This window comes from Hydra vulgaris, chromosome 10 (assembly GCF_038396675.1).
Source record: "Hydra vulgaris chromosome 10, alternate assembly HydraT2T_AEP".
In the NCBI taxonomy this organism is placed as follows: domain Eukaryota; kingdom Metazoa; phylum Cnidaria; class Hydrozoa; order Anthoathecata; family Hydridae; genus Hydra; species Hydra vulgaris.
This window is the reverse complement of record NC_088929.1, coordinates 6,321,414-6,335,533: the sequence shown is the minus strand read 5'-3', so window position 1 is coordinate 6,335,533 and position 14,120 is coordinate 6,321,414. Positions and strand designations below refer to the sequence as shown.

Here is a 14,120-nt window from a genome sequence, read left to right as displayed (position 1 = left end):
TCAACTAAATATACATTTTACATAGCTTCCGGACCGTGTTGTAGCTCCTCAAATGTTTGCACGTTATGTCGATTTAGTGGTAAACAAGAAATCTAATTTAACAACTGATACTCGTTCGGCCGGACAGATATTTGCTCCACCTATATGTAACGGTGACGTCATAGTCAATACTTTTAGTCATTCTCTTACTGCTATTCAAGAGCAGCCTAATCATCAGCCTACTCAAACCTCGCCAGGAGCGTTCTCTGTTTTCAAACGTGTTGGATCCTATTCACCAACGAGGCGGCACCGCAATAGCCCTTCTAAATTTGAATCTGTTAAAGAAAAAGTTTCCTCAAATCACTTGGTTCCCTGATCTTGTTTTTCCTCTTTTAAAATTGTGATCGTTTGGAATCCTAAATTTCTATGTTCACAGGTAAACTTATGAACATTAATTTTACAACAGATTGCTGGCTGTATTTATATTACTTTACCTTGTTAATGAAAATGCAAGCAACCGGAGGTTTCCTAAACTGCGCCAAACAATTTTAAAATCTTTTAGTTGTTTAAAAAACAGTTAACTTTGCTTTTTCTTTTTAATTTTCTTCTTATTCAGCTTCATTTCGTTTTTATCTCTGTGTTATTTGACAGTGTTTGTGATTTAAAATACTTTTTTACAACATTTTATTAAAAAACTTATAAATATTTTATAAATTCTTTTGAGTTTTTTTTTAATATATATATATTTTTTTATCTGTACTACTATAGTATTTCTACATGTCTTCAATTTTTCAATTTTATCTATTATGTTTTCTTTCTTTTCTAATTCATATTTTGATGTAATTTTTGTTTTTCTATTTTGCTCTTTATTTCTTATTTAGTTCAAATAATTTTTTTCTGCGTTTTTTATTTCAAAAGCTTCCTTTTGCTGCATTTTTTGATTAAAACAAATTTTAGACTTGTTTTCCACTTTAAATTATTTGGCACTCATGTTTTGTAAATATATAAAGATAGGATTTGTACAATTTTGATATAATCTAGTGAAATTAAATTAAAATGGTTTTCAAACTTTGTGTGGCTTTTTATTACAAGCGGTATCATTGGGAAGGGTGTTTTTATTACAAGCGGTATCATTGGGAAGGGTATTTTTTTAAAGAAAAGTAAAACCGTTTGCACAAAATTGTGTTAAATTCAAATTAACTAACTATATATGAGGAGTGAATTTTTAAACAGCAGAAATTGATATTTTATTTATTTAGGACTAGGACAAAGACTTTTATTAAATCTAATATTTAAATATATGATTTCATTATATAAAATTATATCCAAATAATATAAATGTTGATATTTGTGAATATTTCTACAAGATACAATTTCTTAGTCAGTTTTGAAGTGACTGCCATCGGTAAGCTGGCAGTCATTTCAAAACTAACTAAGAAATTGTAAGCCAGTTTTGAAATGACTGTCATCAATAATATTTAAAATTAGTAAAAATGTTGCGTTTAATTTAAACAAAAAAAGTAGCATTTATTGTGCGCAATTATGATTATTACTATATTTATAAAATTACAATAAAGTTTTTGTTTAAAAATGTAAAAATCTCAAAAATTATATTTAAGTTTTCAGTAAGTATTACTCAACTTTGCTTCCGTTTTTTAAAAGACAAATTCTCGGAAACATAAGAAAGAAATAAATTTACGTGTTGGTTCCTTTATTTATCCAAAGCAAACCTTAAATGGTCATAATATTTAAATAGCACGATATTTGCTGAAATTGAAAATCTTTTAAAGAATTCCGATCCATATTAAAAACTACTACTATTGTTATATTACTGTTAATAATAACTGTTACTATACTACTATATACTGTTACTATTGTTAATAATATTATACTACTGTTAATAAATACTACTGTTAATAATAAATACTACTGTTAATAAATAAATAAAAAAAGAGGAGATGTGATCGCATTTTCAAATTTTTAGAGCATAATAGAGGGTTTTTGAAAAAAAAAGGAGTTGCTTTTTTTCCCAATAAGTTCTAAATATAAAAAAATATATTTTTTTTATTATTTGCTTCTTCTTTTTTTTATTTACAAAATTACCATTTAATTTTTTTTGTAATAAATAAAGTTTTATGCTAAATAAAGTTTATTTCTTTTTTCTTTTTTTTTTTAATTCTAGTTTCAAAATTATGATATTATTTTTGATTTTGATATTATCAGTCACATTATATTGTATTTTCCCTGCCCATTTTGCGCATATTTGGCAAAGGTAATTTAAATTTATGTTATATAACTCGATCTAAAAGCATACAACCTTAATATTAAAACTAATCAGAAAAAATTAATTATAACTCTATACAAATCATCAAAATATTTGTGAAAAACTAGTGTTGGTGTCTATTAGTTTGTTTAGCTTGTGTCTGGCAACAGCACATACTTACACATATGTGTAAGTACCTTTTATACAGTAAATACAGTATAATATATTAAGTAAGGACATATTTATTATACTGTATCTTATTATACTGCGATATGTAACACATGTGGGCATTATTTTGAACTATAAATATATCTATTATAATTATTTTGTCCAATATTGATCAACATGTATTAGTATACATTAGATATTAGAACATTTCCTCTATTAGTTGTGATTTAGATTGTTGCTTCAACTTTTTTTCAATATTAAATAATATTTCTGCCCCTTCGACTATGCCTAAATATAAGTTTTTTTTTCAAAAAAAAATGTATGAAAGGTCTGGTTTCTTGATATTTTGTGTTTAGCATCTTCGTTTGATAACTATGTACCTAATGTATTTGTTATTTACAAAACGAAAGGAGATTATTAGATTATCTGTATCTGTTTTTGGAAAAACAGACCTTAACGTGCAAGCTATGGACAAAACAAAATTTCTCTTTTCACCACGTCAATCTGGCAAAAAAAATCTTCAAACTTTCACCATTGTATCTGACTCTCTGATCACAAAAAACCTCTTTACTTGCTAACATGAATTAGCTACTGTAATCGATTACATCTAACATAATGGAAGTTCACACTTTTATTATTAATAAACTACGACGCAAATTGATGTTGCTTTTAAACAACGAATTCTAACGTTTGTTAATAAACATTTTTTTAAACACAAATGAATTTTTATACTTCAAGGCAATTTAATTTAATTAAAAAGGCAAATAAATTTATTGTATGCTCTTACAAAGGGATATCTGTATAACCCCAATTGCTTGCAATTTTTCCTTCGAAATTGGCTGAAATGAGGGTCGTACAACTTCGCTAGCGTTTAGAGAACGATGCCCAGAAGTATAAAAAGTTAACGAACATACTTGCAACATCTTTTAGTACTAACTCAATTGTTAATATCAAAATGGCTGATGTAGCAACAACAGAAATAATTACTGATTTCTATCCAATTTGCGATGCCGCTTAGGTGGTTTTATTATTGTCACCTAATGAGGCAGAGGCTCGTGATTCTAAAATTGAAACCGTGGATAATTTCGATTACAATACTGTCAATGCAACCTCTTACCCTAACTCTGACATTCAATATAAATTGAACAGTAGTCAATGCGAGCTAAGTTAAGAAACTCAAAACAACTATAAATACTTTTTAATACCACCGGCAGATTTTTTGAAACGATTTTTCAAATTTCATTTGAAGCAAAACAATTTTGATCTAAACGTTAAAATTAATTACCAGAAAGTTTGTTTCAGAAACAATAAGCCTCGTCATTGGCTGACCTTTAAATAAAATACACAAAATTGTTTTGAGTTAGTCTCATTTCTGTCAAAAATGATATGTTAATAAAGTCATTGATGCAATAACGGGGCGACTGAATAAGCGCGAATTTCATAAGTGCGAACTGGCAAAAGTGCAAATGACGTAAGTGCAAACTGGCAAAAGTGCAAATGGCGTAAGTGCGAACTGGCATATGTGCGAATCGACATAAGTGCAAAATACCAATTTGCACTAATGTTAATATTTGCATTTTTATTCGGGGCACTAATACCAATTCGCACTTCTTCGCTATTTTTTTGTAACCGCTTTGCACTTATGCCAACTCGCACTTATGCCAATGTTTACAAATTTGTTCGGCGCACTTGTGCCAGTTCGCACTTTTGCCAGTTTTTGCAAATGCTTAATGCAATTGCAAAATACACTTATGCCAGTTTGCACTTATGAAACTCGCGCTTATTCAGCCTCCCAGCAATAACAATATCTTTCACAAGCATGATGGTGGAAGGGATTAAAGAAGCCGGTATGTTTAGTGTTCAAAATGATAACACACAAGATAATAATTAACAGGATCAGTGTTCTATTGTAATCTAATACGTAACAGAAGCTGTATACGAATGTGTAATATTGAAAGTCAATTGCAATCAACAATTTGAAAAGGAATGTAGGATTCAGTTTGTGGCATATTTGAATAGGTAGGCATTGATATAAGTAAATGCAACCGCAATGCCATCGGTGGAGCCTTCAATATGTAGGGTCAATACAATGGATTCAATACCTGGTTAAATACAGTTTTCCCTGTTTAGATTCATATATGGTGTTATATCCATGTCTTAAATTTGGTAATGGGTGACGTTACTAAAAAAGCGGTTGAAGTTGTTACCTTATTTGATGTTTTGAACACATGTGAAGTACTTTTAGGGGAATAATATTTACGCTTCAATGTTTTGAGTGAATTTAGCAAATTGAAATATATATCTGTAATCGATGAAACCTGTCGTTGGGTGAAAGACAGAGCTTTAGCAAAGATATTCGGAAATCGCTTCATCAAAACCTCCAATCAAAAAACACAAGTTATTGATTTTTTGTACACTGACATGTTATAAACATTTCATAATATTTCTACATCAATCAAACTCAATAATAATTTCCGTTACAGAGCGAAAGCTCTTTTAGATTCCTTGACAAGTTTTGAATTTATTATGATGGCACAACTATTTTGAAAGGGTTTGAGCGCACAACGCCATTATCTTAATATTCGTAAACAACTGGAATGGATATACTATGAACGTATAAGATGGTTCAAGACACTATCAATAAATTAAGCAAAGTAGATAGAAATTTTGATTCCATTTTTGACGCAACTAGAAACTTCTCAAAACTTGCAAATAGTGAACTAGGAAAAAGGATTCTCAACATTGAAGTTCAGACTGGTTTGAAAGAGAAAAGAATTAGAGCCAAACAACTTAAAAGTGCGAAAGATAAATTTCGTGTCAATGTTCACAACATGGTATTGGATCAAGCAATCAGTTGTTTGAAACAGAGATTCTCTGAGCATGGTAGTCTATATGCTGATTTATCTTGTCTAGATCTAAAATATTTTGCAGAAGTATTGAAAAAATGCGGGCCACCATGATCAATCTTGCAGAAATTTTGAAAAAACAATGGAATAAGTTCTGACGTCAAATAATAATAATCTAAATATTAATACGCTAATGAATGATGCGCATAGTTACGCCTAATGTTCGTGTTGTTAATGACGGTTCTGTATTCTGTAAAATACACCATTTCTTAGTTTTTAAGTAGTTTCTAGACTTTTGATTGCGCGGTTATATATTCCATGCGGTCTTTCGAGTAAGGTCAGCAAGCAAATTAGAGCTGATATATTATTATTTTCGAAAAGAATTGATGTTGTTCATTGTTTAAAATAGAAAATTTAAATAATCGTTTGTTTGTTGTTGGTTGTTTTTATTTTTCTAATTTTTATAGCCTGCTTTCATTTTTTAGAAGAAGTTAGAAATAAAATGTCTGGTAAAATAGTTTTTTTAGTACAATCTAAACATGAATACTGTAATTTATCTATTCTTCTAAATATGAATACTGTAATTTAATAGTGTTAGTGTCGTTTCACTTTCTTTTTTAATAAAGAACTTTCTAGGCTTTTCTAAAAGCGTTTCTTTACTCCACGCGGTCTTTCAAGCAAGGTCTTCCAGCCGATTAGAGCTGATAAATTTTTAGTTTTAAGAGGAACTGATGTTGTTCATTGTTTAAAAACTAAAATTTGTTTGTTGTTCGTTGTTTTTATTTTTCTGTTTTTTTTTAGAAGAAGTTAAAACTAAAATGACTGGTAAAAAAATTTTTTTTAGTACAATGTTTCTTTTTTAGTAAAGTGTTTCAGTTTTGTCTTCAGTCTTTTTAGATCAATTTAAGCAAGTATTTTTCATTTTTTTAGAGCAGTTAAAAGGAGCTGAAGGCCTTTTTAGTAAGTATATAGTATATAGTAGTTTATTTATAGTTTATATTAGTTTATATAGTATATAGTAGTTTATTTATAGTTTATATTAGTTTATATAGTATATAGTAGTTTATTTATAGTTTATATTAGTTTAAGTTTATTTATCGTTTATATTAGTAAGTTTATTTATAGATTATAGATTATGATTAATGAGAATACAAATTTTTTTTTAGACAGGCTAGCGGACAGCAACTTAAGTAAGTTTTATCATTTAGATTTTATTTGAGTACAAATGTAGCATTAGCAATTTTATTGTATAGTTTTATCTCAATTTTTATTTTTAGACAGGCAGGTAGAACTCAGTAAGGACTTAGACTTTGTAGATTTAAAAACTTCTTTTGAATATTCTTTTAAAGCATTGAATATGTTTTAAATATTTTAATAAATTTTGTCATTTAGTTGAGGTAACATCATCAATTGGTGCAAATAGTAATGTCTTTTATTTTATTTTACATCAAATAGTAATGTCTTTTAATTTATTTTAAAAAGAATCAATAAATATTGTTTATTTAAACATAATCATCAGGATAAAATAGATAAGATAGATAAAATAGTTTTTTTATTTAATATTTTTTTATTTAGTTATAACTTCAGTTGCACCAGCCACAAGAGGTAACTTCGTACATTTATTTTAATATACTTGAATTACATTTGTTACTTAACTTTTCAAGCAATAAATATTGTTTATTTCAACATTATCGTCAAGATTATATAAATAAACTTTTCATTTGATAATTTATTTTAGTTGCTTCTGGATCAACTTTAAATAATGGTAACTCATTAATTCATATTTTATTATAGATAAATGTAGATAAAAAAATGTAAGTTGGAAATTTTTGTAGATTTAAAAGCAGTAAGCTTTTTTCTAAAGGTTCCTTCTATTTTTGGATTAAATCCACTATCACTACATTTGTTCTATGTTTATATAATGTACTTTAATAATTTTTGTCATTTGAAAAAATATATCTATGTTAAATTACACCAGGTTGTAGAAAATAGTTATAGTTTATTGATAAGGTTGTAGACTGTTAGAGCAGATTATAGATCTTTGATCTATTTAATCTATTTAATAACCTACGACCAAAGAGAAAATTTACTATCAGTTGTTTGTTTGTTCTTCTGTTTAGTTGACAACAATGAAGAGAGAGGTAGTATGTTAAAAAGGACTTTTATTTTTTTATAAAGTTCTAAAATGTTTTTTAAAATATTGTTGTTGACTTAAAAGTAAAACAGTTTTTATAATTTTATACAATAAGCCCAAGAACTTAGGTAATACTTAAAATTATATTGTCAATAATAAAGAAGAAATTTAAAATTCTCAGTAAGACAGCTTCTTATTATTTTACATCAAGTTAGTTTAATTAAAATTTATTTTTCTTTAGTTGATCAAGAGAGAGCTAATAAAGGTATTAGTTATATTAGTTTAATGAATTTATTTTTAAAAAGTTAAGTAGATATTTTAATGTCTATACATTTAAGTGGTTTTATTGTTTAGACACAGAATTGAAGACTGAAATAAGTCAGTGTTTTTGCTATTAGATAATTGTTAATAGGAATTTGTTTATTTGTACTGTAACTGGAATTTTAAAACTTCAAGTACTTAAGCTCTATTTTCTTTTTTCTTTTAGGAGAGTTGGAAAAAAACTAAATATAAATTATGTGATTAGTATAGTTAAATAAAGCATTTATATCTGTACACTCAGTAGTTCAAGTCAGTTGTCACATTTTAGAAATTTTCCAGGAGAGAGTAAATAGTAAAATAATTAGTCTTTATTGGCTTTTTTATTCTTGATGGTTAAATTTATGTTTTATTTAATTTGTCTTATTTAATTTGTCTTGAGGCAAATGAAATATAATTTTGACAAAAATAAAAAGTTAAATAAAAAAAGTGAAAAGTCATTTCTGAACTACAGACGTTTCCTTTGAACATTGTGGGGACACCAGACCCTTTATATTGACCAAACTTTGTTTCACATTGTTGCAGGAAAACAGTCTTTATACCTATGTAGATATTGAAAAACTAAAAAGATCTCATACATAACTCATTTTCACAAAAAACTGGATAACCGACCTTTGTCTTCTGAGGTACAGATATTAAAATTTAAAGTTTATTTTAGTTTTTTGGTTTAGTTTATAGTTAATTTTAGTTTAGTTTTATTTGTTTTAGCTTCAGTTATCTTTTTTCTTACTTTAGACAACTTCATGGAAGAAATGAGGGGAATAGGTAAAAAAAATTATAGTTATATATTTATTTATATGTAAATATAATTCTATCAATTATTCTGAGGTATATTTTGTCTTTAGTGTCTGGTAGAAGCATAATTGGTAGGGCTGTGTTTTAAATTTTATATATTTTTTACGGAGAAATATGTGCAATAGGTGAAAGAATTATTTAATATAAATATGACATTTTTAAACTGTTTGCATTTTACTCGTATTTTTATTAAAATTAAATTTCTCACAAGTTTAATTTTTTTTTATTTACTTTTTTTAAATTTATTTTTAGCATCCTCTTCATCCTGTGAAAATGGCGAGGTTATGCTTTATATTTTGATTTAAAAAATTGTAAATATTTTTAAATTTTATTATATCCTTCTTTTTGTAATTTTAGAGTCATTAACATTTGAGGAATACTAAAGATATCGCTCCCAACACCCAGGGCCTCTCTCGGAGAGGTCCTTCAATAAGTGGCAAAGTAATGGCGGTATGGATGAGCCATCCTTCAAATGGAGGGCTCATCCATACCGGGGTGTTGGGAGACACTGAAGAAAAAACAGCAACCAAAAGGTTGTAAATGTCTTCCATCAGTAAAGATATTTATAACTTTTTTGTTGCCGTTTTTTCTTCGGTGACTTATTTTTATTTTTTTTAATTTTGTAATTTTTTTTTTTTATTTGTAATTTCTTTTTATAATATATTGTTGTATATTTGGTTTGTTTTTGTCTTTTTTAATTGAAATTTTATTTGTTTTTCACCAATTAAACTTAAATATAGTTAAATTGATTCACTACCCAATCATCATAATATGATGCTACATTCTATTTGTTAAAAATAATTAATTGGTAGTTTAATTTATTGAAAACACCGCTTTTAAAATTTACTATGAGCCAAGACTATTTAGCTATATAAATGCAATTTATTTATATCTATTTGATTTTTTATCTTTAATGTTTTTAGTTTGGCTCTTTGAAGCATTTGTTTTTTTGCTTTTTAATTAAAATATTTTAAATCTATTGTTATGTCTTTTAAATTTAACTAAAGTTTACTAAAAGCCAACGTGAAATAACGTCGTAAAACAACACGGACAAGTTGCATCATGACAGCAGTTTAGTATGACAACAGGCTACCGAAAAGCAGGTAAATCGTATTCCAGTTGTTTTTTTTGTTTTGTTTTGTTTTTCTTTTATGTCTACTTATCTGTTACAATTTTTGTTTTAGGTTTGTCATACGACGCATTAATGCAATATAAAAGATCAAAGTTTACATATTTTTTACAATTTGTTATACACATGTTTGATTGTAAATCAACTTTTTTTTGTTTGAAACTTATTTGTACTCAATTGCTTAGTTATTTATTATAAATTTATTTAGTTGTGTGCATCTATCGTTTTAAAGACAATTTCCTTTTTAAAAAAAACATGTATCAAGGGGATACCAAAAAATTAATAACTCATAAATAATTTACGTTCACTTCATATTAATCTTATTAATTAAAGTTCATGTTATAAAAAATATAACAAGAATTTAGCTTTAATCTTTCGTCAATTTAAGGCATGATGAAGTGTTATTATTTTGTGTCAGTAACTAAAAACGTATTGTGTTGAACTTAGTAATGTCTAGAAAAATGGTTCTGCCATACACTGATGTCAGTTGTAATTTACTCAAATAACGTTAATTGGTAAAATAATTTATTTTAATTTTACTGATGGTTTAATTTTTTAATTTGAAGGCGTTTTTCTTACAGGGTATTAGTTAAGGTTTCGCAACTTTAAATTGTGGAAAACAGTCACTATAAATTAAGTAACAGACCGATCGTAACCCGTATTACGGGTTGCTTTCTGCTAGTAGTAATAATAATAATAACAATAATAATAATAATAATATGGAAAAACATCTTTTTTAATCGCCAGTGTCACATTAGGGAAAGAAGGAATCTGTTTCTAAGTCTGCACTTAGAAACAATCTCACTCCTTTTATTCAATAGATTAGTATTTTAGAATTTAGAATTTCGGTGAGACATAATTTACAAGATTTGGATGTTGGATTATATGCTTTACATTGCCAGAGAATTTTCCACTTAACTATAAGAACTAAATTAGCTTCTTTTAATTTCCATAAATGTTTTGAGAGCTCAGTATTATTTTTGTATTTAGAGATGTTAAATGATTTAACGTGATTAGCGTATCTTAATTTAAAAGGAGTCTCACTTATACCAATGTAAGATTTTTAATTAGGAGATGAATCAAGATTAGCAATTGTAACAGTTGCTTGATGTACAATGTTGCTTGTTAAACATTTATTGAACAACGGACAGGGATTTTTATTATAGCAGTTACAGTTTTCTTAATTAGGGTTTTGTTGATTAGGGTTTGTATTGTTGCATAAAATGTATTTGTTGTGCGAATTTATAATAGATTTTACACTTAGCATACAACTGTAGCTAACTTTGACTGTGTTCCTGTTAAAGATTTTATGCAGTTTGTTATTATTAGGAAAATGTTTGTCAATTAGTTTCAAAAAACATTTTCCCACGTTGATGCTAACGTTTTTACTAAATAGAGGGTTAAACCAAATGATGTTGCGGGCTCTGTTCCGTTTTGGAGTTGGTATTGCTTTAGGATTATATGTTAGACTACATTTATAAGCAGACTTTAATAAAGCTTCATTATAATGAGGAACAGTATTTTGAAATATTTCTTTATTAGATGAATTTGTAGTCAATCTAAGTTCAACCGAATGTGGTTTTTTTTTAGTATACTTGACGGGTGATTTGAATCAGCGCGGATGTAATTTAATGTATTATCAGGTTTGAAATAAGGTTTAAAAGTGCAGGCACTAAGATTTAGAGTTACGTCGACGTAGTTGACAATTTTCATGTTGCATTGTATAGAAATCCGTAAGCCATTGCATTTAAATATTTCGACAATATTTTTTTTTAGTTTTTCCATATGAGGGTTGCTTTTATTACTAAAAACTGCCAAGCTAATCGTCACGGTATAAACCAAGTTCAAACTTGTTATAAAGTTTTCAAATTTGAAAAAGAAAAAATATTCCTACCAGCTCACAAACCTCTGCGCCGTCGAGCGCTTCTATGAAAACATCAAATAAACCACTTGATTGCTTTTTCCAAACTAGATCATTATTAAAAGGCAAAGACTTTCTTGCATGAAAAATTAGTGATATGTTCTCTTTATTTAATGTTAGATGTTGCTTCGCAAAATTGATAGAGTTGTTAAGTAGTGTTTTACTGATAAAAGGGTAGAAGTCAATAATATCAAAATTAAAAGTTTATAAAGGTGTTTATATTTTATGGCCTTAAACCAATCGATAACATTTTGAGTGTTTTTTCATTGATTTAATTGTAATATATTTCTTAGGTCTGTATTAATTTTAGAAAGAATGTCTTTACTAATTTTACCAACCTCGTTTTTAGCAGGATTCAATAAAAGGACATTCGGATTGTTTTCAAAATTATCTTTATGGTCTTTTAAGGTGATAAAACAATTTGAAGATGTATTAATGTCAATTTTATCGAAAACTTCATGATTTTTCAAAAGACGTTTACCTTATAAGTTTACTTTATTTATTATGTTTGAGTAAGATCATTTGTAGTTTGAAGTGATGGCATTTCTTAACAAGTGGTTATAATCATTTTTAGATTGCAAAGATTTTAGATTGTAAAGGTTGGATGTTTTATCAGCATACGTATAAGTTATTATAATAAGTATAAGATTAGATTTAAGCATAAGTATAAGATTAGATTTTCGAATATTGTTTATATCTTGTTTTAATTTATTTTGGAAACTGCTGTGTACCTTTCGAAACTTAATGTGTTTTACAAGATCAATGAGTTCATTCTCGAAAGTTAGCATTTCTATAATTTGTTTTGGATGATTAGATGTTTTTTAATCTGTAGTTATAATAAAAAAAACACTTTCTATCGCATTTTTTAATTAATGTTTCAGTTTTATCTAATAATTGTATTTTGAAGTCTTTAATGGCTGGTATCGGAATGTTCTTGACTGAATATCCAAAGTTTATTTTTTCCATCACATATGCGACTTGATTAGAGTGCTCAACTTATGGAGCAAAAATATTGTTGTTTTGATTATGTAATAATAATCAATTCTTTTTTGATTTGAGAGTGATCAATAAAAAGTAAAATAATCACAAAATAGATCAATAAATAAATAAAAAAGTAAGATGAAAAAAAACAAATTTTTTTACGGTACTTAAAGTTTCATGCCATTTGCGGCACTCATCAGGAATATTTAAATCAAGAAAAAACCGTTACAAAATTCAAAAAAAACAGCAACAAAGGAATGAGCTCTGACGTCAAATAATAATAATAGTAATAATGATAATAACAACAATAATAACAATATGGAAAAATATCTTTTTTAATCGCCAGTGCCAACACAGGCTGTATTCAAGCTTCACTGTGCCATAACAAACTTCCAAACAGATTTGGAGATCTGCTAATTTACCTGATCCACCCTCCATCCATCCGCTTGAATATGGCTGGGAAGTTGTCGGTGATACACTCAAGTCAAGAATGAGTTCTTCTGAAAACTAAATTGCACCTCCCGATATTCTACGTCTGGTGACTTACAGTTGCACTGCAGCTTGTCGAACCACACAATGTTCTTGCTCGAAAACTAGTTTATCATGCACTGAATTTCGCAAATGTAAGGGTGACTTCAGCTGCCTCATTCCGGCAACAATTGCAAAGTTGCCAGAAGATACAGAATCGGAAGATGATAATTTTGAAATTGAAAGTTTAGACAGCGACTAATCTTATAACAGTCATACAATATTTGTTAAATTATATTATCATATACATATATCATGTAATCTCATTCTTAATTACTAAGTAATTAAGACACCAACAAAATATATTTGTTAGTGAAAATAGAATATAGTTAGCGATGAGTGAAAGTGCACTGCAGGATAGGTTGGATATATTTAAAAATCAACTTTTTAGGCGGCCATTTTGAATTTTTTAATTATTTTAGCGGCCATGTTGGATTTCAATAAATGTATAATAGATAGAAATGTAATTTTTCATAATATTTATGTAAGTTTGTAGACATTATATAGCATTGTATGACGATTACAAGTCGATTTAGAAGAATTTGTAATTTTGGCTGCCATCTCGGAAAAAATGCGGCTACCGTAAAATGCCCAACAGATGGCGTCTGGCTCCCAACGGATTTGGATTCTTCAGATCATATTACTCTTGGAACCATCAAAAAACTTTATTTATGTCACAAACGACGTGCCAAAATTTTTACATTGATTGATGCTCAGATATGATGCTTTGAAGCAAAAAGAAAAAAAAATGCTTTTATGCAAAATAAAAATATGCAAAGAAAATTTTTGGATAATTCTCATGATTTATTTTTAAAAGTTTTGTCAATTTTTTATTTGATAAGCTTTTTTTTAAACAATTTTTGAAAACCTCTAAAAATTAGTTTTCATCTCAAAACATTTTGGGTATTTTTTTAATTATTTATCCAGTGGGTATGTTTTTTATTATTTATCTAGTAAAAGATTTGCGAAAAAAACTTTTTTTTTTTAAATTATTTTTAAAAATCAACTTTGTTACCATTTTTTGCCTTTCTGAGGCACTATACGCTGGCTTGAAGTTA

The 14,120-nt window shown here is 27.6% G+C and overlaps 1 protein-coding gene and 1 long non-coding RNA gene across 2 annotated transcripts in view; both read left to right on the top strand.

Moving 5' to 3' along the window:
• Positions 1-1,047, top strand: part of LOC100199240 (neurofibromin) — a 196,769-nt gene extending 195,722 nt beyond the window's left edge. Inside the window, exon 70 of the mRNA XM_065807168.1 lies at positions 26-1,047. Within this exon, the coding sequence (XP_065663240.1) occupies positions 26-355 (330 nt within the window). The 3' untranslated portion in view covers positions 356-1,047. The remainder of the gene's footprint in view (positions 1-25) is intronic.
• Positions 1,048-7,877: 6,830 nt separating this feature from the next.
• Positions 7,878-9,809, top strand: LOC136086484 (uncharacterized). Its single transcript, XR_010641362.1, has 2 exons — positions 7,878-9,606; positions 9,688-9,809. It is a non-coding gene; the product is annotated as an uncharacterized LOC136086484 (long non-coding RNA).
• The last annotated feature ends 4,311 nt before the right edge of the window (positions 9,810-14,120 follow it).